This window comes from Pleurodeles waltl, chromosome 12, assembly GCF_031143425.1.
Source record: "Pleurodeles waltl isolate 20211129_DDA chromosome 12, aPleWal1.hap1.20221129, whole genome shotgun sequence".
Classification (NCBI taxonomy): domain Eukaryota; kingdom Metazoa; phylum Chordata; class Amphibia; order Caudata; family Salamandridae; genus Pleurodeles; species Pleurodeles waltl.
This window is the reverse complement of record NC_090451.1, coordinates 626,024,633-626,051,849: the sequence shown is the minus strand read 5'-3', so window position 1 is coordinate 626,051,849 and position 27,217 is coordinate 626,024,633. Positions and strand designations below refer to the sequence as shown.

The 27,217-nt window shown below is 43.7% G+C and overlaps 1 protein-coding gene across 4 annotated transcripts in view; it reads left to right on the top strand.

Moving 5' to 3' along the window:
• SEMA4A (semaphorin 4A) overlaps positions 1-27,217 on the top strand; it is a 279,310-nt gene that overhangs the window by 243,058 nt on the left and 9,035 nt on the right. For all 4 annotated transcript variants that reach the window (XM_069218012.1, XM_069218011.1, XM_069218009.1 and 1 more), the window contains exons 11-14: positions 1,896-2,085; positions 16,551-16,666; positions 20,928-21,088; positions 22,209-22,318. In XM_069218012.1, the coding sequence (XP_069074113.1) occupies positions 1,896-2,085; positions 16,551-16,666; positions 20,928-21,088; positions 22,209-22,318 (577 nt within the window). The remainder of the gene's footprint in view (positions 1-1,895; positions 2,086-16,550; positions 16,667-20,927; positions 21,089-22,208; positions 22,319-27,217) is intronic.

The following is a 27,217-nucleotide window of genomic DNA, read 5'->3' as shown; positions in this document are numbered from 1 at the left end:
GTGCATGCCAAACCTTAACCTCAGAAGTGTTCTCATTTTTATGTATAGAACAAGTGTCCACCTTTTTTCTCTTTCTTAGTTATTTTAATTTTATAAATATTTGCCCACACACCAGTGAAACCCATTTATACATGTTATTTTACCTGCTGCGACTGTGCTTCTGTTACTTCACTGAAATGCCTCTTTTGTAAAAAGAAACCATCAATTCTCCATCACCGGTCACCAGGAAATTGACTTGATTTTTACCACACACAGATTTAGTAATACCATGGGGACCAGTAATTTTAGAGGTGGGAATGACCTAGACCACTATGAATTGGACCCTGATGGCGGAGTAAAGATAAGTAATTGCTGTAAAAATAATAATCCCAGATTGGATTCATTTAGAATATCCTTATTTTGACCTGGATGCTCACCCAAGGATTTCTGCTGATTTCAACAGCTGGCCTCTCCAGATTAATCCAGAAGCCTGTGGTGCTTCCGCATATACCATACGTCTGATTGGACTAGTAACTGTTGTTTCTGAACCTTCTGGGATTAAGGTAACCACTCATAATGAGGGCCAGTGTGGCATATCTCCAATCCCATAGTGCCCTACTTTCCCCATATGCCACTCCCTCCCAGTCTACCTGTCACCTCCCTTCTATAAGTTTTGCTCTGCTCCTTCTCCACTCAGTGGGATCCCTTTTAGTTCCCACATCCCAATTGCTCCACTCCTCTTTCTCCAGGCGATGCCATATTACTCCACTTGACATGGATTGACAGTTCGTGGCATGCTTGTGGCAGTAAGTCCAACACAGCAGATGAATCACAGTCAAACACACTGTTTCAACGTGGGAAAAACCTTTTACCCTTTTCAAGGTTTAAACCAAGCGCACACATTCTGTGTTATTTAAATATCCTCTAATAGGACTTGAGATTTGTGACCCATGCACAATCCATATGCCACTCGCTGAAACACTATGCTGTTTCAGATGAAGCTTCACTGAGTACAGGGCCGGCTTTAGCGCTGGTGGCGCCCTGTGCGACACTCTTTTTTGGCTCCCCCCCGTCCCATGACCAACTCCTCGAATTCCCTCACTACCACCCTGCTAATGAGCCACTCATTTCTCCATAGCCCCTATTTCACATACATTAATTTGTTTTAGAGCACTTGTAAAGGCTGGCTTTACTAGTCCACTCAGCTATCCACATATAATATAGTTCTGTTCTTTGCAGCAGGCATGTTAATCCTCTACGCTACTGTATGGCGAGTCAAAGCTGCGGCTAGAAAAAACTCTCATTTCTCTCCCTAGCAGGAACATTAATCACAAGAGGTATCTTGACATTTTAATTGCTTCTTGAAGGCTGGATGCACAAGGAACTTTTCAGCAGGTGTTTTTAAATAGTAAGTTTCCTAAACACCCCCCCCCCCCCCCCCGAGGTCAGAGCCCCCAAATCCAGGCCAGCACCCAGTCTGGCTGCACCACTCGCACCACCCTAAAGCCATCCCTGACTGAGTACTAGACACAATTGCCCATTGGTGTATACATTAGCAACACAACTTCCTTCTGCTGCTCATACCCATCTTCACAAAAAGAAAGTCATAAAAGTACAATATGGTTCACTGAGCCACATTTAACCTAACTGCATCTGCACATTTGCTAGGATTAACTTTGTACACCCAATTCTCTGTGCAGGTCACAATTGTTCTGTAGCAGTATACTATTTTGTTAACAGCCATTTTGCCGTGGAAAATGTGCAGCTCCTCGACTTAACCTCAGCTCCTTAAATTTTATACCACATTCCTTCCACCTCAACATTCCTGTCCTCATGGTCCCGGTAAAACATGCTTTTGTTGTACCGCTATCTGCAGCCTTATTTAAAAGGAATTCATTTTTTCTCTCTTCCACCAGTGCACACTGGGCTCGTCATCAGACAAAGAGCTCACATTCATGAAAGACCACTTCCTGATGGACCGGAAGGTTGAAGCGACAGACAAGCACCCACTGCTGGTGAAACAGAATGTGATATACACCAGGATTGCAGTTGATGCAGCCAAGGCCGTCTCCGGAGTGATCTACAATGTATTATACCTTGGTACAGGTACGAACTCAACATTAAAGCAAACATTTTTTTCAACCAGTCACACTCCAGAAGTTGCTGTCTCAGTCGAAGAATTAGTTTTTCTTCTTTCCTGGTTAGTTCAGGAATTTGCCCACAGCCAAAAGGCTTCTACAATGTTTTGCTGTAGCAAAGAGAAAGTGTTATTGGTCCCTTCCAATGGTGGACGAAAAGAGTGGCAGCGAACAGCCCCCCCAGCGACCCGTGTCAGCGTTCCATGCACTGATGCCCCAACTCCACATTCCCACCCTTCCAGAATAAGCACTGCCCACTGATCATGCCTGTTCAGCAAAATGGGGGCATTCGAACCTACTGCAAGGTGCCATCACGTTGGGGCGTTCGCACCCTATATGTAAAAATGTATTGTTTAGACGTGCATATGCCATGCCCAATATACTTTTAAAGTGAATGTAAGAGAAACATATCTTTCAAATCATGACTAGGGGAGTGTTCTTAGCAAGAAAAATATCAAAACGTGGATTTTTTTGAAACAATACACTTGTTCACATAAGCAATAAAAATTATATTGTAGGTGATGTATGCTTTCAGATTGCAATGCTTAACTGAAACTGACCTCTTAGCAGCTATACAATGCGTTGGCAGGAAAAATATTAGCCACATCTGTTTTATATTTAAAATCTGCTGTTATATGACTTTAAGCACACTGTTCCGAACAGCTAACGTGTCAGAGCATGACTGAAACAGCTAATATTCTAATAATGTGTGCCATGCCATTTGGTAGATGTGCTCTAGCAGCTAGCGCTGCTGACACTGGAACAGACTAACCCGCTTTCAATCCTGTCCTCATCTCAACATCCTGTGATTCTGAGCAAATCATTCAAACTCCCCATGCCTGAAAACGTGTAGCGCCTGGTTCTCTGGTAAAGTAATCTGATGACCTCCGGCCAAATGCCTTAGAGCCCAACAACTTGGCCTATGTCACTGACTACTAATTGTAGATGATGTGACGAAATAACCATTAAGGCCAGCTGGCGTTTACCACAGGGTTGCATTGGAAGACTAATTATTCAGGCATAGTCCTGGCGCGCTCCAGAATGAGCTCTGAAATGTGTGCAGGACGAAGAGCATCTAAGCCATGTTCCAACCCATTAAGGGAACAGATAGAGTGTATGAATCATGCTTCAGGATTGTGATTATGTCATCTGTCAAGCTGAGTGATGCAAGGCTGCCACCTTACTATCCCACCCTAAGGTGGTGCCCTATTGTAACAAATTGCTTGTAATCTGTCCAGCTTAATAGGCAGAGGGAATACTAACTCTTCAAAATATCATTTGTCCTGGCACTGAAAACAATTATTGCCCCAGAGGTGCTTGGGGTCTACCGGAAGAAGCTTCCTAGATCTGTACCAAGGTGTAGGTTGTGGTTAATATTTGGAACCTGAATGGATCTCATGGCCACTTATGCCACAAGGAGAGAGCTGGGTTTAGAGCAAAATTAGACGTTTTCCAAGACGCCACACTTCTTCACTTTCCCCATTCTGGTATGATCGGAAAATCTATGAACTACTTCATTTTGTATCATGAGTAGATCTTATAATTGTGTGTGTGCGTGTGTATATATATATATATATATATATATATATATATGTGTTCGATGGCATGTGTAGCTGCAGATTCACATGCTGTGCACATCCCGCCATCTACTGTTGTGCTCGGAGTGTTACAAGTTGTTTTTCTTCGAAGAAGTCCTTTTTCGAGTCACGAGATCAAGGGACTCCTCCCCTTTTGGCTCCATTGCGCATGGGCGTCGACTCCATCTTAGATTGTTTTCTTTCCGCCATCGGGTTCGGACGTGTTCCTTTTCGCTCAGCGTTTCGGTTCGGAAAGTTAGTTAAAATCTAAGAAAATTCAACGGTATTGTTTGCGTTCGGTATCGGGTTAGTTACAATAGATCGACACCGATTTCGGAAGAGCTCCGGTGGCCCTTCGGGGTTTTCGATTCCCCGGCGGGGCCTGGTCGGCCCGACCACGTGCGTCTTCAAGGCTAATGGAACGGACCCCATTCCGCTTCTGCCCCGAATGTCATAACAAGTATCCTTATACAGATCAGCATCTGGTCTGTAATTTGTGTTTGTCTCCAGAACACAAAGAGGATACTTGTGAGGCCTGTCGAGCGTTTCGGTCGAGGAAGACATTAAGAGACCAAAGAGCAAGAAGACTACTAATGGCATCGGCGCCGACAGGACAACAACACTTGGAGGAAGAAGAAGAAACCTTCTCATCGCGGATTCGGACTCTGACGAGGTCGATCCCGAACAGACGCCGAAAACCGTAAGACGTCACAACACAACTCACGGAAAAAACGCTAAAGCCCAGGCGACGCCACCGCCAGCAGGCCATGGCTTAACCCGAAAAATAGGTGACAGACCATCGGCACCGAAAAAGGGCATGCATGTGTCGAAGTCATCCGACTCCGGTCGAGATACCGGCACACAGCAGACTCAACCCCGAGACACCGGGTCGGAACAATCTCGACACCGAGAGGGCGGCACCGAAATGAGTCGGTATCGAGAGATCAGTACGCCGAAAATTACAAAAGTGTTTTCGGAGCCGAAAAAGACTGCCGAAAAAGTTTCCATACCGAAACATCCGGCCTCGGAACCAGAATCGAGTTCCTACACCGAGGAGCAGGGCCTGTCCTCACAAATGCAAGGACACAAATTCGGACAGGAACTGGAGGCAGGGGAGCCAGATTACACGCAAACAAGGCTCCACATTCAAAAGGACACAGGGAAGATCAGTACTCTCCCTCCAATAAGAATGAAAAGAAAACTTGCCTTCCAAGAGAAAGACAAGCAGCCTCAGGCAAAGGTGGCAAGACAAGTGACTCCGCCACCATCACCACAGCGCTCACCACAACTATCACCAGTAGCCACTCCACCAATGATACAGTCCCCAACTCACACAGGGATGAGTCAGGACGATCCCGATGCATGGGATCTTTACGATGCGCCTGTATCAGATAACAGTCCCGACTGTTATCCAGCGAGACCGTCACCACCTGAAGACAGCTCTTCCTACACACAGGTGGTGGTAAGAGCAGCTGCGTTTCATAATGTCACCCTGCACGCAGAACCTATAGAGGATGACTTTCTCTTTAATACACTGTCGTCCACACATAGCCAGTACCAGAGTCTCCCTATGTTGCCAGGAATGCTCAAACACTCCAAACAAGTGTTTCAAGAGCCTGTGAAGGGCAGGGCCATAACTCCAAGGGTGGAGAAGAAGTACAAAGCGCCACCAACAGACCCTCTGTGTACATCACGCAGCAATTAACACCAGATTCAGTGGTAGTAGGGGCAGCTCGTAAAAGGGCGAACTCACACACCTCAGGAGACGCCCCACCTCCAGACAAAGAAAGTCACAAGTTCGACGCAGCGGGGAAAAGGGTTGCGGCACAGGCAGCCAACCAATGGCGCAATGCCAACTCTCAGGCATTGCTGGCAAGATATGATAGGGCTCATTGGGACAAAATGCTACATTTCATAGAACACCTGCCCAAAGAGTTCCAAAAAAGAGCACAAGTGGTGGAGGAAGGCCAGAGTATCTCGAACAATCAGATACGCTCAGCAATGGATGCAGCCGACACAGCTGTTAGGACTGTAAATACAGCAGTGACCATACAGAGGCACGCATGGCTAAGAACCTCAGGATTCAAGCCTGAAATACAACAAGCGGTCCTGAATATGCCATTTAACGGACAGCAATTGTTTGGGCCGGAGGTGGACACTGCCATAGAAAAACTTAAAAAAGACACAGATACGGCCAAAGCCATGGGCGCACTCTACTCCCCACAGAGCAGAGGCACATTTCGGAAATCACATTTTCGAGGGGGGGTTTCGGGGACAGAGCACAGAACCCTCACAAACAAGACCCACTTATCAAAGCCAATATCAGCGGGAAGTTTTTGGGGACAATACAGAGGAGGACAGTTCACAAAGAGTAGAGGGAAGTTCCAGAGCCCCAAAACACCACAAAATAAACAGTGACTTCAATGTCACAAGTCCAAAACACATGACACCTGTGGGGGGGAGACTAACCAATTTCTACAACAACTGGGAAGAAATAACAACAGACACGTGGGTTCTAGCCATTATCCAGCATGGTTATTGCATAGAATTTCTTCAATTCACTCCAAATGTCCCACCGAAAACACACATGTCTAAACAACACATGGATCTCTTACAACTGGAGGTCCAGGCATTGTTGCAAAAAGATGCAATAGAGCTAGTACCAATTCATCAGAAAGGAACAGGAGTTTACTCCCTGTACTTTCTCATACCCAAAAAAGACAAAACTCTAAGACCTATACTAGATCTCAGAACATTAAACATATACATCAAATCAGATCACTTTCACATGGTGACACTGCAAGACGTGATCCCATTAATCAAACAGCAAGACTATATGACAACACTAGACCTCAAGGATGCGTATTTCCATATACCTATACATCCTTCCCACAGAAAGTACTTAAGGTTTGTAATCCAAGGGGTACATTACCAGTTCAAAGTGTTGCCATTCCGGATAACAACAGCGCCAAGAGTTTTTACAAAATGCCTGGCAGTAGTGGCAGCTCATATCAGAAGGCAGCAAATACATGTATTCCCGTACCTAGACGATTGGTTAATCAAAACCAATACGCAAGAACGGTGTTCACAACACACAAAGTATGTCATAGAAACCCTTCACAAGCTAGGTTTCTCAATCAATTACAACAAATCACACCTACAGCCGTGTCAAATACAACAATACTTAGGAGCAACAATCAACACAACAGAAGGGATTGCCACTCCAAGTCCACAAAGGGTACTGGCATTTCAAAACATAATACAAGCCATGCACCCAAACCACAAATTACAGGTAAAATTAGTAATGAAACTACTAGGCATGATGTCCTCATGCATAGCCATTGTCCCAAACGCAAGATTGCACATGCGGCCCCTACAACAGTGCCTAGCATCACAATGGTCACAGGCACAGGGTCAACTTCAAGATCTAGTGTTGATAGACCGCCAAACATACACCTCGCTTCAATGGTGGAACACTATAAATTTAAACAAAGGGCAGCCTTTTCAAGACCCAGTGCCTCAATATGTAATCACAACGGATGCCTCCATGATAGGGTGGGGAGCACACCTCAACCAAAACAGCATCCAAGGACAATGGGGCACTCAGCAAAGACAGTTTCACATAAATCAATTAGAACTACTAGCGGTATTTCTAGCGCTGAAAGCATTTCAACCTATAATAACCCACAAATACATTCTTGTCAAAACAGACAACATGACAACGATGTATTATCTGAACAAACAGGGAGGGACACACTCGACACAGTTGTGTCTCTTGGCTCAGAAAATATGGCATTGGGCGATTCACAACCACATTCGCCTAATAGCGCAGTTCATACCTGGAATTCAAAACCAGTTAGCAGACAATCTCTCTCGGGATCACCAACAGATCCACGAATGGGAAATTCATCCCCAGATACTAAAGACTTACTTCCAAAGGTGGGGAACACCACAAATAGACCTATTTGCAACAAAAGAAAATGCAAAATGCCAAAACTTCGCATCCAGGTACCCACAGGCTCACTCTCAAGGCAATGCGCTATGGATGAGTTGGTCAGGGATATTTGCATACGCTTTTCCCCCCTCCCACTCCTTCCATATCTAGTAAACAAATTGAGTCAAAACAAACTCAAACTCATACTAATAGCACCAACTTTGGCAAGACAACCTTGGTACACAACACTACTAGACCTCTCAGTAGTGCCCCATATCAAACTACCAATCAGACCAGATCTGTTAACTCAACACAAACAGATCAGACACCCAAATCCAGCATCGCTGAATCTAGCAATTTGGCTCCTGAAGTCTTAGAATTCGGGCATCTAGACCTTACACGAGAATATAAGGAGGTCATTAAACAAGCTAGAAAACCAACCACAAGACATTGCTATGCAAATAAATGGAAAAGATTGGTTTATTACTGCCATAATAATCACATTCAACCATTACATGCATCTGCTAAAGACATCGTAAGTTACCTACTACACTTACAAAAGTCAAAGTTGGCTTTTTCATCCATAAAAATACATCTCACCGCAATTTCAGCTTATCTGCAAATTACGCACTCAACTTCATTATTCAGTATCCCAGTCATAAAAGCATTTATGGAGGGTCTGAAAAGAATTATCCCACCAAGAACGCCACCAGTTCCTTCGTGGAATCTCAACATTGTCTTAACATGACTTATGGGTCCACCTTTTGAACCCATGCATTCATGTGAGATACAGTACTTAACATGGAAAGTAGCATTTCTGATAGCTATCACATCTCTCAGAAGAGTAAGTGAAATACAAGCATTTACTATACAAGAACCCTTTATTCAGATACATAAACATAAAGTAGTTCTACAAACAAATCCTAAATTCTTACCTAAAGTCATATCACCGTTCCACTCAAATCAAACAGTGGAACTCCCAGTCTTCTTTCCAGAACCAGATTCTGTAGCTGAGAGAGCATTACATACATTAGACATTAAAAGGGCACTAATGTACTACATAGATAGAACAAAACAAATTTGTAAAACAATTGTTTGTTGCATTCCAAAAACCTCATACAGGGAATCCAATATCCAAACAAGGCATTGCCAGATGAATAGTTAAATGTATTCAAACCTGTTATATAAAAGCAAAACGAGAACTGCCTATTACACCAAAGGCACACTCAACTAGAAAGAAAGGTGCTACCATGGCCTTTCTAGGAAACATACCAATGACGGAAATCTCTAAGGCAGCCACATGGTCTACGCCTCATACATTTATCAAGCATTACCTCGTGGATGTGTTAACAACACAGCAAGCCACAGTAGGACAAGCAGTATTACGGACTTTATTTCAAACAACTTCAACTCCTACAGGCTGAACCACTGCTTTTGGGGAGATAACTGCTTACTAGTCTATGCACAGCATGTGTATCTGCAGCTACACATGCCATCGAACGGAAAATGTCACTTACCCAGTGTACATCTGTTCGTGGCATGAGACGCTGCAGATTCACATGCGCCCTCCCACTTCCCCGGGAGCCTGTAGCCGTTTTAAGTTGAGAAAAAATTAGACTTGTACATTTGTAAATATATCACTTTTAAACACATTATGTACATACATATTTACTCCATTGCATGGGCACTATTACTAGATACACAACTCCTACCTCACCCTCTGCGGGGAAAACAATCTAAGATGGAGTCGACACCCATGCGCAATGGAGCCAAAAGGGGAGGAGTCCCTCGATCTTGTGACTCGAAAAAGGACTTCTTCGAAGAAAAACAACTTGTAACACTCCGAGCCCAACACTAGATGGTGGGATGTGCACAGCATGTGAATCTGCAGCGTCTCATGCCACGAACAGATGTACACTGGGTAAGTGACATTTTCCATATGTTCTATGGCATGTGTAGCTGCAGATACACATGCTGTGCACTGTTCCTGCCATCTAGTGTTTGGCTCGGAGTTTTCCAAGTTGTTTTTCTTAGAAGAAATCTTTTCGAGTCACGGGACCGAGTGACTCCTCCCTTTCGGCTCCATTGTGCATGGGCGTCGACTCCATCTTAGATTGTTTTCCCCGCAGAGTGTGAGGTAGGAGTTGTGTATCTAGTAATAGTGCCCATGCAATGGAGTAAATATGTATGGACCCCCTTCTGTTTCTGTCCTAAGTGTCACGCAAAGTATCCTTCTACAGACTAGCATCTGTAACCTGTGTTTGTCGCCTGAACACAGAGAGGATACTTGTGAAGCTTGCCGACCGTTTCGATCGAAAAAAACCTTAAGAGATCGACACGCAAAAAGACTACAAATAGCGTCGAAGCCGAAACAAGATCTCGGCGTCGAGGAGGAAGAGAGAATTTCCATCCAAGAAACGGACTTGGATGAATGCGAAGGTGAACGACCCTCGACGGCGCAACAAAGTGACCTGCCCTGTCCCACACCCAGGGTCACACCAAAAAATTCAAGGCCACGGGGACGCCACCGCCAGCAGGCCATGGCTCAACCCACAGAAAGGAAGGTGACCAACTAACATCGGCACCGAAAAAGGCCAAAGATTTGCCGAAGACTTCCGACTCCGGTCGAGATTCCGGCACTGAAAAGATTCGGCATCGAGTTATCGAGCCAAGCAAGCCTCAAAAAAGTTCCTCGGAACCGAAAAAGACAATTACATTAGGAATTTCAGTACCGAAAAAACCGGCTTCGGAGCCGAAATGCTCTTACTACACTGAGGAGCAAGGGCTTTCTGTGCAGCTCAAAGAAAGGCACAGATTTGAGCAAGATCTGGATGTAGAAGAACATAACCAAACGCAACAAAGGTTACAAATCCAGAAGGACACGGGGAGGATACAAGCCATCCCTCCTCTCAAATCGAAAAGAAAACTAGCCTTTCAAGAAACTGAAATGCAACCAAAAGCCAAAGTGTTTAGAGACAAATCACCACCACCACAGTTCTCACCACAACCATCCCCACTGCAATCACCTCAGTTGTCACCAGTGGGTACACCGATGGCGTAGTCACCCACACATACTGGGATGACCCAAGATGATGCGGATCCCTGGGATCTATACGACCCACCTATATCGGACAACAGCACAGAGTGTTATCCAGCCAAGCCTTCACCACCAGAGGACAGTACAGCATATACGCAAGTACTAGCTAGGGCAGCTACGTTCCACAACGTAACAATGCACTCGGAATCTGTGGAGGATGACTTCCTTTTCAACACTCTGGCATCCACTCACGCATCCTATCAAAGCCTGCCAATGCTACCGGGCATGCTCCAACACGCACAACAGGTCTTCCAAGAGCCCGTAAAGGGGAGAGCTATCACACCAAGGGTCGAAAAGAAATATAAACCGCCCCCGTCAGACCCAGTGTTTATAACTCAACAGCTCCCTCCGGACTAAGTGGTTGTGGGGGCTGCAAGGAAAAGGGTGAACTCACAATCATCAGGGGATGCCCCACCTCCTGATAAAGAGAGTCGAAAGTTTGACGCAGCGGGCCAGAGAGTGGCATCACAAGCAGCCAATCTATGGCGAATTTCTAACTCGCAAGCCCTACTTGCACGCTACGAGAGGGCACACTGGGACGAAATGCAAGACATCATCCAGCATTTGCCCAAGGAACACCAAAAACGTGCACAACAAGTAGTTGAAGAGGGACAGGCCATATCGAACAATCAAATACAGTCTGCCTTAGACTCTGTAGATACAGTAGCACGGACTGTCAACACAGCTGTAACGATTCGAAGGCATGCATGGCTGCGAAGTTCTGGATTTAAACCAGAAATACAACAGGCGGTACTAAATATGCCGTTTAATCAACATCAGTTGTTTGGGCCGGAGGTGGATACCGCGATCGAGAAAATGAAAAAAGACACGGACACGGCCAAAGCCATGGGCGCACGCTACTCCTCACAGTACAGAGGCACATTTAGGAAACCACAGTTTAGGGGGGGGTTTCGACAACAGACACCTGAACCATCCACCTCCCAAACAAAACCCACCTACCAGTTGCAATACCAAAGAGGGGGGTTTCTTGGTTCCTACAGAGGACAATTCCCAAGAGGAAGAGGGAAATTCCAGCCCTGCAAACCAAGCCCTAGTAAACAGTGACTTCAATGTCACACTTCCCCAATACTTGTCACCAGTGGGGGGGGGGAGGCTAACCAAATACTACCACAATTAGACACACATTACCACAGACACGTGGGTCCTATCATTATCCAACATGGTTATTGCATAGAATTCACAACATTCCCTCCAGATGTTCCACCAAAACCGCACAGATTGTCTCCACAACACTTAGACCTATTACAAATAGAGGTCCAAGCACTGCTACAAAAACAAGCCATAGAGCTAGTACCCTATCACCAGAAGGGAATAGGCGTTTACTCCTTGTATTTCCTTATTCCAAAAAAGGACAAAACACTAAGGCCTATCTTAGATCTCAGAACACTGAATCTCTTCATCAAATCAGATCATTTCCACAAGGTAACTCTTCAGGACGTAGTTCCCTTACTAAAAAAAGGGGAATACATGACAACACTGGATCTCAAGGATGCGTATTTTCACATACCCATCCATCCATATCACAGGAAGTACCTCAGGTTTGTAATACAAGGCAAACATTATCAAATCAAAGTGCTACTGTTCGAAATAAAAACAGCCCCCAGAGTATTTACAAAATGCCAAGCCGTAGTAGCAGCTTATATACGGAGACAGCACATGCACGTATTCCCATATTTGGACGATTGGCTAATAAAAGCCAACACTCAGCAACAATGTCAATTTCACACGCAATAAGTCATAGATACTCTACACAAACTAGGGTTTTCTATAAATTACCAAAAATCACATCTAAAACCATCCCAAATACAACAATACTTGGGAGCAACACTCAACACACAAAGAGCAATTGCCACTCCGAGTCCACAAAGAGTTCAGTCGTTTCAAAATGTAAGATCAAGCATGGATGCAACCAAACCAACAATACACGGTAAGGTTTGTGATGAAACTACTAGGCATGATGTCCTCATGCATAGCTATTGTCCCAAACGCAAGACTACACATGCGGCCCTTACAGCAGTGCCTAGCAAAACAATGGACGCAGGCACAGTCAACTCCAAGATCTAGTGTTGATAGACCGCCAAACACACACTTCGCTTCAATGGTGGAACCCTGTAAATTTAAACAAAGGGCAGCCTTTTCAAGACCCAGTGCCTCACACCATTATCACAACAGACGCTTACATGATTGGGTGGGGAGCACACCTCAACAATCACAGCATACAAGGTCAATGGGACAATCAACTAAAACTGCTTCACATAAATCACTTGGAACTGCTAGCGGTATTTCTAGCATTAAAAGCGTTTCAGCCACTTCTAGCCCACAAACATATTCTTGTCAAGACAGACAATATGACAGCAATGTATTATCTAAACAAAAAGGGGGGGCACTCGTCACAGTTGTGTCTCTTAGCACAAAAAATTTGGCATTGGGCAATTCACAACATCATTCGCCTGATAGCACAATACATACCAGGCATTCAAAATCAGTTGGCCGACGATCTCGACTGAGATTAACAGCAAACTCATGAATGGGAAATACATCCCCCAGATTCTACAAGATCACTTCTACCGCTGGGGGACACCAAACATAGATCTATTTGCAACAAAAGAATACGCAAACTGCCAAAACTTTGCGTCCAGGTACTCACACCCTCAGTCCAAGGGCAATGCTCTATGGATCAGCTGGTCAAGGGTATTTGCTTACGCTTTTCCCCCTCTCCCACTCATTCCTTATCTGGTCAACAAACTTAGTCAAAACAAACTCAAACTAATACTTATAGCACCAACGTGGGCTCACCAACCATGGTACACCACACTGTTGGACCTATCTGTGGTACCCCACATCAAACTACCAAACAGACCAGATCTGTTAACACAACACAAACAACAGATCAGACACCCGAATCCAGCATCGCTCAACCTAGCAATCTGGCTCCTGAGGTCTTAGAATTTGGATATCTAAACCTTTCTAAAGAATGTATGGAGGTCATTAAACAAGCAAGAAAACCCACAACCAGACATTGTTACGCTAACAAATGGAAAAGATTTGTTTGTTACTGCCAGGCTAATCAAATTACGCCACTAGACGCCTCCACACAAAACATTGTAAGTTACATACTACACTTACAAAAGTCCAATCTAGCCTTCTCTTCCATTAAAATACATCTCACTGCAATATCTGCTTATCTGCAGATTAAACATACAAAATCCCTTTTTAGAATTCCAGTTATTAAAGCCTTTATGGAAGGACTAAAAAGAATCATACCCCCAAGAACACCACCAGTGCCTTTGTGGAATCTTAATATTGTGTTAACACGACTCATGGGCCCACCATTTGAACCCATGCATTCTTGTCAAATCCAATTCTTAACTTGGAAAGTAGCCTTTCTGATAGCCATCACTTCACTTAGAAGAGTTAGCGAAATACAGGCGTTTACTATTCAAGAACCTTTATACAAATACATAAACATAAGGTGGTTCTCCGTACAAATCCACAATTCTTACCAAAAGTCATATCACCGTTTCATCTAAATCAAATGATAGAACTCCCAGTCTTCTTCCCACAGCCAGACTCAGTAGCAGAAAGGGCATTACATACGTTAGACATAAAAAGAGCGCTAATGTATTACATTGACAGAACAAAACAATTTAAAAAAACAAAACAATTGTTCATAGCATTCCAAAAACCACATGCAGGTAACCCCATATCCAAACAGGGCATTGCCAGATGGATTGTCAAATGCATACAAACCTGCTACCTAAAAGCTAAAAGAGAATTACCCATTACTCCGAGGGCACACTCCACTAGAAAGAAAGGCGCCACAATGGCTTTTCTTGGTAATATACTAATGACAGAAATTTGTAAGGCAGCCACTTGGTCTACGCCTCATACATTTACTAAGCATTACTGTGCAGATGTGTTAGCAGCACAACAAGCCACAGTAGGACAGGCTGTACTAAGAACATTATTTCAGACAACTTCAACTCCTACAGGCTAACCACCGCTTTTGGGGAGATTACTGCTTTGTAATCTATGCACAGCATGTGTATCTGCAGCTACACATGCCATCGAACAAAAAATTTCACTTACCCAGTGTACATCTGTACGTGGCATGTTGCGCTGCAGATTCACATGCGCCCTCCCACCTCACCGGGAGCTTGTAGCCGTTTTAGTTGCATTGAAATTGTATATATGTAAAAAATGTTGACTTTAATACTCTATGTACATACACATTTACTCCATTGCATGGACACCTCTAGTATCCTTACTTTAATAACTCCTACCTCACCCTCTGCGGGGAAAACAATCTAAGATGGAGTCGACGCCCATGTGCAATGGGAGCCGAAAGGGAGGAGTCACTCGGTCCCGTGACTCGAAAAGACTTCTTCGAAGAAAAACAACTTGTAACACTCCAAGCCCAACACTAGATGGCAGGAACAGTGCACAGCATGTGAATCTGCAGCGCAACATGCCACGAACAGATGTACACTGGGTAAGTGACATTTTCCATATATATAATAATAATACATATATTTAATTGTGTATATATGAATATCCATGAAACAAAGAAGGGTTAAAATGGATTTAAACGCAGGCCTTCTAAAGAAACTAGCATCTTAAAAACAAAAAACATGGAAATTCACCAGTTATATGAAACTGCCCTAAGTATAGCTTGTGCAGCCATCGATTTCAGATGTCATCAGTGATGTTATATGTGGTGTCATAAGCAGTTAATGCCAAAAGAAAGTTCCAACTACACACTCAAAAGTACTCCGACGATGAGACAATTATCAAATGTATGATGCGCTGCAGTGGCAGGTTCTCTGTATGTGGACAATGCTTAAGAATAAAAATAGAGCCTGCTCCCCAGTTTTGGAAGGAGTCCGACTGTGCACTCTCTAGCGGCCGCTCCGGGCTTTCACACAAAATGAACACTAATTCAAATTTGTCATCTGTTCTTTGTATTTCAATTCAGCTTAGTTTGAATTGTTTTCCCAAAATGAATCTTCTGCAGAATGTCAATCCACCTCCATGAGCAAATATGTTATTTCATATAGATCATTAACAAAGGTAAATCACTGAAGTCCACGGTGCTAGAGGTATTGTAAAGCATTACATTTGGAAATTCACATTTTCAACATGTCCCTGATGCAGTTTAGGTTAACATAGCCCTTCGTCAGGGGGAATTAACTACAAACAGAACAACAGTAAAAAAATTAAATGTAGAACCTGAAGATGAAAACACCACAAAAGAAACCACTTGTTACTGAAAAGCACCTTGTAAAAAACCGCCAAACCATGTTGCATGTATCGCATTGAACGAGTTCACACCCAAAGGTGCTGCTTACATCAAAAAGGTGAAAAGTTAAACTGTATTTCAATTTAAACTGAATTAAAATACAAAGAACTGATGACGAACTTTGGTTTTGCATTAGTGTTTCTATTGTGTCAAACGTCAGAGCAGCTGTTAGATAGTGCATAGTTGTAGTCCTTCCATCAGTGGGAAGCAGTCACTTTCTTCAGTCATAAGCAGTGCATCATACTGGTGGGCGCTGTTAAATATGCAGGTTTGCACAAAGTTCTACACAGAAGTTTGGTATAAGAATGTCAAACCAAAAGAATCTACAATTTGTTTGTGTATCATCTGCTTGACAACATTTTGTGGTGTATGTTATTCAATGTAAATGTGGTAAACAACGTATTGGCAGTGTGACTGGAAGGCACATTTATTGGGCCACATTTGGTTTCACTACCAGGGCATAAATATATATACATGCATGATATACCTGCCTGTTCCCTTATAGACAAAGGCTTCCTGCACAAAGCTGTTCTTGTGGGGAGCACATCACACATTATTGAAGAGATACAGCTCTTCCAGAAGCCTGAACCTGTGAAGAATCTACTCCTTTCAACTACGAAGGTATAATATACTCCACATGTGCATATTAAACATACAGATATCATGCATTAGAACCATTATTATATTATAATGTGCGGTTTCACCTTCCAACAATGTCAGAAAGTTGTGATTGTCCAGTAGGCGTGTTTTGTTTTAGAGTCTTAGGGTAATAGGGATGGTTAGAATCAGACAAGCCTGTCCTAGAATCTCTTGTTTCTACAGATGATACGGAAAGCACCTTAATGCGCCACCAAAATCAGTGCACATTCAACTTTGTATTTTATCAAATTATTTTTATCTTCTACAGAACCGATGAGTAAGAATCATCATCATAACAATAAATACCACATGTATAAAAATAGGATGAGCATGACAACTAAAGACAACCCAAGTGTTATTTATCATTAGGGCTCCCTGTTTTATGGTATTTCTTTTTTGAACATTTCGGTCCGTATTTATCCATATTTATTTTTTGGCTGTTTTATTTGTATTTATCCATATTTATTTTGTGTCTTGTGAACAGATGAGGTGATAACATGTATATTTCCACATTTATTTAAAGGATAAACGCGCACTCATACTTTGGTGCCTGTCAGGTTTTAGCACATTACTCTCCCAAAAATAATAAAATAGTAACTCCACATTAAACAGTTAAAATACTAACACAGGTACATGTTGCGATATGCAGTAATTTAAGCAAATCATTGAGTTTTGTAACTCCCAATGCTGACTATATGTACAGCTATTTGTCTGACAGTCATTAATCTCAGCATGGAAAGTCACTCAAAAGAAGCCAAATTATCTGTTTTTTTCTGCTTTTAAAATAAATACAGACAGGAAACATAGGGGGTCATTACAACCCTGGCGGAAGGCGGAGAACCGGCGGTCTTACTTTGTGGAATCATGATCATGGCGGTTACCGCCATGGTCATCCGCCGGTTCTCCGTTCCGCCCGCCAGGGCGGAGACGACCGCCGGGCTGGAGACTTGGGTCTCCAGCCCGGCAGTCGTCACTATACCGCCGGCAGTATTTGGACCCGGCTTACCGCCGTGGATTTCCAGCGGTTTGAACCACCATGAAATCCATGGCGGTAGGCACTATCCGTGCCAGGGAATTCCTTCCCTGGCACTGATAGGGGTCTCCCTCACCCCCACCCCGACTCCCTCCCCTACCCCCCCACCACCCCCCAAAGGTGGCAGGGCCCCCCTCCCCACCCCGACCCTCAACATCACTTCACCCATACCTGCACCACCTACATACTTACACGCACACACGCTGACATACATGCCTACATCCACACACACAGTCATACACGCACACCCACATTCAAACAGACACGCACACATCTATACAGACATACCCACAGACATACACGCACTCATTCCCATACACACAACACCCCCGCAGGCATACATGCACTCACACCCCTCCTCTACAAACACACACGTACACCCCCATGCACCCACACAACACCCCCCCTCCCCTCACGGACGATCAACTTACCTGGTCCAAAGATCCTCCGGGAGGGGACTGGAGCCATGGGGGCAGCTCCGCCGACACCACAACGCCAACAGAACACCGCCACAGCGAATCACAGGACGTGATTCGCTGGGCGGTGTTCTGTTGGCGTGGCGGTGGAGGTGGAGCAACCTCCACTTCCCCGCCTCCCGCCAGTATGGCTGTTGGCGGCTCTCTGTCCGTAAAAGGACGGAGAGCTGCCAACGGTCATAATAGGCCGAGCGGCAAACCGCCACCAATGGCGGTCTTCCGCACGGCGGTAAATGACCCCCATAATGTTTTATGTCTGTATTTATCTGTAAAATCAGTAAAAACGGAAAACAGGGAGCCCTATTTATCTTACACCTCAAACTGGTAGTCTACAGTCACTAATTGTCTATCAGAATTATTTGGTTATGATATTGACAGTCTAGTAAAACCTGTACGCTAGATAGCCATAAACTGGATCCCCCTTTGACAACATCTTCCCAAATCCCAGTCGATCCGAATGCCCTTCTCCAGTCTTTTACCATTTCTAGCTTGAGCATAGCAGTGCTCAAGCACTGCTTTTCTGACGTGTTGGTATGTATCTGGGCTTTTAACCACACCCACCACACGCCTATCACTATCACTCATTCGTGGACTTGCCTTTCACAAATCCTTTCTTTTTGTTGGTAACTGCTTTATGTTTGTCCCTCCTTTGGGCAGTTTTGTTACCGCCTTGGACACTGATCCTGTTACATGGATAATTGCACATTTGCCTATAACTGTGACTGTGAGCAAACTTCTTTTTCCTTTTGTGTGTCTCCTTCACGCTCACAGCGGCGCTTTGAATCAGCTTGCTTATGTCAATTGTTTTACTTTTTATTTTCAGTTTGTGTGGCAAGAAAAGTTCAGTTAGTAATTTACAATGCTAATAGCTCTAACTCGAGCAAACGCAAGACCCATTGCATTGCAAATGCTTGCTGTCTTAAGGAGCCAATTGAGCAATATACTTAGAACCTGTATTTAGCAACAATGGACTGAAAATAATGCTCCTGTCAATATATTATGAAACAGGCGGAAGCCATAGTTCTTGTAACTCTTGAATTCCGCCACTAAGGAACTCCCACAAGCCAACTGATGCAATCCATCCCTGAACGAACACGTACTTTGTTATTATGCATGAAGGATTATAATTCCATAGAACATGATATAATTATTACATTTAAAAGAGTGATCATCCACAACAGTAAATCCAACCAGATGCAAGAATTGTATGTTGGTAGTTTGTTTTTTTCATTTGTAGATGCTTTGGTAGCGTGGTTTGTATAAAGGAAGCCTTTTTCTGTCCCTTGGGACAGTTATTGCACCCAAGTACTTGTACAGCTCACAAATAAAACCTAAATAAGTGTCCACGCTAGTATAAAGGAAGGACATAGAGAGACCTTATTGGTTCCCAGATGACCGGCAATAGCCTCCTTTGTCTTACAGTCATACTGTTACTTGGTAAGTGCAAAAACATCAGCTGCTATTTGAGATGACCAGGAATGAAAAGTAAACAGGTCCAGTAAAGCATATACTGTACACTTCACTAATATGCCCAGCAGCATAAATGCTCGGTCCTATCCCCATTGAATTTGACATATAAGTGCCAGTTTCTTGCATAATATGTCCATGTACCACAGGCCTCCTTGGGTGGCTGAAGAGGTTGCTGTAGTGGTACAGTGGGAAGGAAAGACTATAGTAGCCATCATTCTTTCCCCATACAAGAGACAACAGTGTAAGCCATCATTTCCTCCTTCTGCTGGAAAGAAATGTGGAGCCCATCCTAGGTTGTACATTACAACCATAAGATCTAGTATATTGTCATACCATTATATTGATCTCACCACCTCAACTTCATTACCAACTATATGAAGGTCCTTTTGTATGTACGTTCACAAACCCAAACTCGCCAACCTCAAACCTTACATCTATATTTATTTATATACTTTTTTATTAACTTAATCGTAAATCATACTGTAATCCTACCCCTAAATCAAATAAATTGGATATAAATGGTATTACTAGCATTGACACAATATTTATGCAACGTTACTCCTGCCCATTAATTCATTTGTCAATTATAAATTAATTGAAACATTTATCCTTAACCTAACCTTAATACAAACTGCAACAATGTCTCTAATTTTATTTTTATGTGGAATCATTTAAATAAAAGTGTAACCACATAACCAGGTGCCAATTTCAACTCTTAATTAATTTAATTAACTAACACCAACATTTAATTAAAGTAAAAATGAAATGAGTAACCATGTCTATTATCACTATTTAATGTACATTAAATTAAATTAGATTACCTCACACTTAGTTTCAGTTACAGAAAGTGAAACAAGTATCCCTAGCCATATTTATATAAATACAATTAAATTTACCCTTGTCCCTCAGATATTTTAGTTCAAATAAATTAAATGTTTTACTTACCTAAAAGCGATGTAGTGTTATCCTCTGTATTGGTAATTCTGGCTTAGAGGTAGTCATGCAGTGCCCACTCAGATAGTATTACTAAAGTAACGGAGATCAGACACCTACTTAATAACCACCCTTCAGAAACTTATGATAACTCAGATTCTATTAACATCATCACTTGATGAGACTCAGGGCACTCTTAAATGGGTAAGACTTCACACTGAAGCCGGCCTCCTCCTGAACCATTCTGTAGTTGGGGTTCACCCCTTGATGCTTTTGGGATGATATCTAACTCTTATGCACATTGTAAAAATGTATTTTCCTGTCTTTGCAGGGAGTAGTGTATGTTGGATATTCACAAGGCCTTCTGCAGGTACCGCTTGCAAACTGCACCGTTTACAGAAGCTGCTTTGACTGCGTCTTAGCCAGAGACCCATACTGCGCTTGGGATCCAAAGGGATTGTTGTGCAAAGACATCCGAACACGCAGCGAACTGTATGTATTCCATCCTTACAAAGGAATGCTTGTAAAATGGTAACTGCAGTTCTACCTCTGGATTACGAAAGCACAGAAAATTGTGATTTTATTTTTACTTTAATAGTTTATTTGGTCTACATTAGCTGTTAAACTGTTTTAAGTTTGTTTTCTCTCTTTTTGCCTTGGTAATAAAGTGTATGTGATATGCCCTGGAGAAGATATGAATTCTTTCCATAGTGTACAAGCAACAAAAGATGCATAAGAGCGTTTTCACTATTTTTGCACAAGAACACGCTTTATATCATGTTGTCATGGAGCTTTCCCCACCAAATAATACATAATACATGATAAAGAAGAGAACACCCAGGAACACATTGCTTCTTTCCTCCAATAAAGCTTCCTCAAACATTTTGGAAAATTGATAGATGATAGCACTTTATAGAACTTCCACATAAAAAAAATAAATTTTTTAATGTTAGTATGCTGTTAGAAAAGTTCAAAACTGCACACATTGGTTGAATGTGTGTATATTTACCTATATGTTTATGTATCTGCGTAGATATTTTTCTATGCTTGGCTTCAATGTAATTGTGGATGTGATTTCACAACAGGAGTTAAATATACCAGGCCTAAAATCAAAATGTTATAGGTGGTAAAAATCTCAACATGTTAATATTATGGTAACACAAAGCTCTGTAACTTTTTCCTGACACATGACTGTCTTTGCACTGACCTTACCACCTTTTCAAAGGTAATGTGCTATCAGTTACAATTCTTGTCTTCCCAAAAATTGCAGCTTCCCTTGTCCACAATCAGGTACCTGGTTGCATGCATGCAAGTCAACCATGTAACTGGAGGTGCCTTGCTTTTTCTAGAATTCAGAAATGAGCCCATCGTGCTCCACTGAGGGGTAGCTTCCTGTAAGTTTAACTAGTCGAACCAAGAGTTCACTTCTCAGAATTTATTCCTACCCAGATAATTAAAGATTAATTTATGATGTTTGATGATGATTACTTGTTATGATGATTGACGTTGTAAATGTGGAAACATATAGCCAAGTCAGTTTATCTGCAGCTCTTTAAAAAAAGTAGCTGTTCTTTGCTCAAAGGTGAGAACTACATTTGTTTTTTCTTCTTAGACCCTTTCTTTTGCAAGACATTGAAGCTGGAAATCCCAATGAGACCTGCATCCCAAAGAGAGGAAAGTCCATTAGACAACCTTCCTTGCAAAACACAGGGCTGGTGAAAGGTGAGTCCTGCATACATGTGTTACTTTCAATGTCATCTCACAGACATGCAGACAGGGCCATGAGTACGGGACCCACTTCTGGGCATACCTGAGGCACGTAGGGTGTTGCACTGAGTAAAACAAAGAAGTATTAGTTAGGTTGCTTGACTTAATCTCAGCCAATATTAATTAATCTCGACCTCCAACCAATCCATCCAATCATGTCTAATGCTCCCTTTTGATTAAATATATTTAACAGTTGTGAGGCTGGAAGAGGGCAGGAGGTTGCAAGAAACTAGACAATCCACGCTAGAGGAAAAAGGGCACACAATCTAAATAAACTCATCATTTATCCACCATTTAGAGGTTAGAGGTGTGATGTTTGTTACTGAGGTCCTGAGGCAGATAATAGTTCCTTGGCAGTATCATCTGTGGGTACTGTAGTTTACCACCAAGGTTCTAGGGCAGCTAACAACAATGCACTGTAATTCAATAACCAAATTACTCCTTTTGATCACTTGCTTCTTCATGGATAGCAACTCTGAGCAGGCATGCCTTAAGCTCAGGTGTGTTAGTAGTTAGGAATTTTATCTAGGAACTAGTCAGAGCTGAGGGCGCAAGATTATGCACTGCTGCTCCAATACTACCTTTCAGTTGGAAGGTATTGGCATTGCAAGACGAATATTTGTTAAGGAGGTAGGTCTGTCAATTTAAGTATAGAAAAATAAAATATACAGTTCGATGGCATCTGTCGCTGTAGATACGCATGTTCTGCAATAGCTCGCCATCTGGTGTTGGGCCGGAGTGTTACAAGTTGTTTTTCTTCGAAGAAGTCTTTCGAGTCACGGGACCGAGTGACTCCTCCTTTTGTCTCCATTGCGCATGGGCGTCGACTCCATCCTCGATTGTTTTTTTTCCGCCATCGGGTTCGGACGTGTTCCTGTCGCTCCGAGTTTCGGAACAGAAAAAATAGTTAATTTCGGAAGATTTTCGTCGGTATTGTTGCGTTCGGGATCGGCATACTTACATTCAACACCGCATCGAAGATCGAAGAGCTCCGGTGCCCTTCGGGGTAATTTTTCGATCCTCCGTCGGGGCCTGGTCGGCCCGACCGCGTGCTGAAGAACGCCGATGGAACGGACCCCGTTCCGTTTCTGCCCCAAATGCCACAATAAATACCCCTACACAGACCAACACTTGGTCTGCAACCTGTGCCTGTCACCTGAGCACAGCGAAGACACCTGCGAGGCCTGTCGTGCGTTCCGGTCCCGAAAAACACTCCGAGACCGTCGAGCCAGAAGACTTCAAATGGCGTCCGCACCGACAGCCCGACGGGAGTTCGAGGAACAGGAAGAGGAAGGTACCTTCTCGATCCAAGACTCAGACTCCGAAGGATTCGACGATACACAAACCGTGAGTAAGACGTCGAAAACCACACAAAGAAACATTTACAAGGCCCAGGGGACGCCACTGCCACCAGGCCATGGCTCAACCCATAAAATCGGTGACCGACCGTCGGCACCGAAAAAGGCCCAAACAGTGCCGAGATCGTCCGACTCCGGTCGAGACACCGGCACGCAGCCTTCTCGGGACCGAGAAAGTGCTGGAGACAAGCCTCGACACCGAGATGCCGGTGTGGACACGGCTCGACGCCGAGACAGCGGCACCGAAACAGATCGACGCCGAGAGGTTTCGGCCCCGAAAAGGAAAAAAGTCACCTCGAAGCCGAAAAAACACGCAGACAAAGTTTCGACGCCGAAACAAACTGCAAGCGACCCAGCTTCAGGCTCTTATACAGAAGAGCACTCGCTAACCTCCCAAATGCAGAAGCATAGGTTTGAGGAAGAGCTACAAGCAACTGATGCGGACCATACGCAAAAGCGTATCTTCATTCAGCAGGGGACAGGAAAAATAAGCACCCTTCCCCCCATTAGGAGAAAGAGAAGGTTGGAGTTCCAGACGGAACAAGCACCACAACCAAAAGTGGTGAAAAGAGTTACACCACCACCCTCTCCTCCGCCCGTGATTAACGTTTCACCAGCACAAACGCCATCACACTCCCCAGCTCACACCACCATGAGCCAGGGTGACCAAGACCAGGACGCATGGGACCTATACGACGCCCCAGTGTCAGATAACAGCCCAGAGGCATACCCTACAAAACCATCTCCACCAGAAGACAGCACCGCGTACTCTCAGGTGGTGGCTAGAGCAGCACAATTTCACAACGTAAGCCTCCACTCAGAACAGGTCGAGGATGATTTCTTGTTCAACACACTCTCCTCCACCCACAGCTCCTACCAAAGCCTGCCTATGCTCCCTGGTATGCTCCGGCACGCAAAAGACATATTTAAGGACCCGGTCAAAAGTAGGGCAATCACACCAAGGGTGGAAAAAAAGTATAAGCCGCCTCCTACAGACCCGGCTTTCATCACAACACAGCTGCCACCAGACTCTGTTGTTGTAGGAGCAGCTAGGAAAAGGGCCAACTCTCACACATCTGGAGATGCACCACCCCCAGATAAAGAAAGCCGCAAGTTTGATGCAGCTGGTAAAAGAGTCGCAGCACAAGCTGCAAACCAGTGGCGCATCGCGAACTCCCAGGCACTACTTGCGCGCTATGACAGAGCCCACTGGGACGAGATGCAACATCTCATTGAACATCTGCCCAAAGACTTCCAAAATAGGGCAAAACAAGTGGTTGAGGAGGGACAGGCCATCTCCAACAACCAGATCCGCTCCTCCATGGACGCTGCAGATACAGCTGCACGGACAATTAATACATCTGTAACTATCAGAAGGCATGCATGGCTCCGAACGTCTGGATTTAAACCAGAGATTCAACAAGCAGTTCTCAATATGCCTTTTAATGAAAAAGAACTGTTCGGTCCAGAAGTGGACACAGCGATTGAGAAACTCAAAAAAGATACGGACACTGCCAAAGCCATGGGCGCACTCTACTCCCCGCAGAGCAGAGGGAATTACAGCTCATTCCGTAAAACGCCCTTTCGAGGGGGGTTTCGGGGTCAAAGCACACAAGCCAGCACCTCACAAGCCACACCGTCCAGTTACCAAGGACAGTATAGAGGAGGTTTTCGGGGACAATATAGAGGAGGGCAATTCCCTAGAAATAGAGGAAGATTCCAAAGCCCCAAAACCCCTACTACTAAACAGTGACTCACATGTCACTCACCCCCTCCACACAACACCAGTGGGGGGACGAATAGGTCATTATTACAGAGCATGGGAGAAAATCACTACAGACACTTGGGTTCTAGCAATTATCCAACATGGTTACTGCATAGAATTTCTACAGTTCCCTCCAAACATACCACCAAAAGCACAAAATTTAACAACACACCATTCCAATCTCCTAGAGATAGAAGTGCAGGCACTATTGCAAAAGAATGCAATCGAATTAGTGCCAAACACACAAATAAACACAGGAGTTTACTCACTGTACTTTCTGATACCAAAGAAGGACAAAACACTGAGACCAATCCTAGACCTCAGAGTAGTCAACACTTTCATCAAATCAGACCACTTCCACATGGTCACACTACAAGAAGTATTGCCATTGCTAAAGCTGCACGACTACATGGCAACTTTAGACCTCAAGGATGCTTATTTCCATATACCAATTCACCCATCGCACAGGAAATACCTAAGGTTTGTATTCAAAGGAATACATTACCAATTCAAGGTACTGCCTTTCGGATTAACAACCGCACCAAGAGTCTTTACCAAATGTCTAGCGGTAGTCGCTGCACACATCAGAAGGCAGCAAATACATGTGTTCCCATATCTAGACGACTGGCTAATCAAGGCCCATTCGTTAATAGAGTGCTCAAATCACACAAATCATATCATACAAACCCTCTTCAAACTAGGGTTCACCGTCAATTTCACAAAATCCAAAATTCGGCCACGCAAGGTACAACAATACCTGGGAGCCATAATAGACACATCAAAAGGAGTAGCCACTCCAAGTCCACAAAGAATTCAAAATTTCAACACCATCATACAACGCATGTATCCAACACAAAAGATACAAGCAAAGATGGTATTACAACTCCTAGGCATGATGTCATCATGCATAGCCATTGTCCCAAACGCAAGACTGCACATGAGGCCCTTACAACAATGCCTAGCATCACAGTGGTCTCAAGCACAGGGTCACCTTCTAGATCTGGTGTTAATAGACCGCCAAACTTACCTCTCGCTTCTGTGGTGGAACAACATAAATTTAAACAAGGGGCGGCCTTTCCAAGACCCAGTGCCACAATACGTAATAACAACAGATGCTTCCATGACAGGGTGGGGAGCACACCTCGATCAACACAGCATACAAGGACAATGGAACGTACATCAAACAAAACTGCATATCAATCACCTAGAACTTCTTGCAGTTTTTCAAGCACTAAAAGCTTTCCAACCAATAATAGTTCACAAATACATTCTCGTCAAAACAGACAACATGACAACAATGTATTATCTAAACAAGCAGGGAGGGACGCACTCCACGCAGTTAAGCATGTTAGCACAAAAAATTTGGCATTGGGCAATTCACAACCAAATTCGCCTAATTGCACAGTTTATACCAGGGATACAAAATCAACTCGCAGACAATCTCTCTCGAGATCACCAACAGGTCCACGAATGGGAAATTCACCCCCAAATACTGAACACTTATTTCAAACTCTGGGGAACACCTCAGATAGACTTGTTTGCGACAAGGGAGAACGCAAAATGCCAAAACTTCGCATCCAGATACCCACACAAACAATCCCAAGGCAATGCCCTATGGATGAACTGGTCAGGGATATTTGCTTACGCTTTTCCTCCTCTCCCTCTCCTTCCTTACCTGGTAAACAAACTCAGTCAAAGCAAACTCAAACTCATATTGATAGCACCAACTTG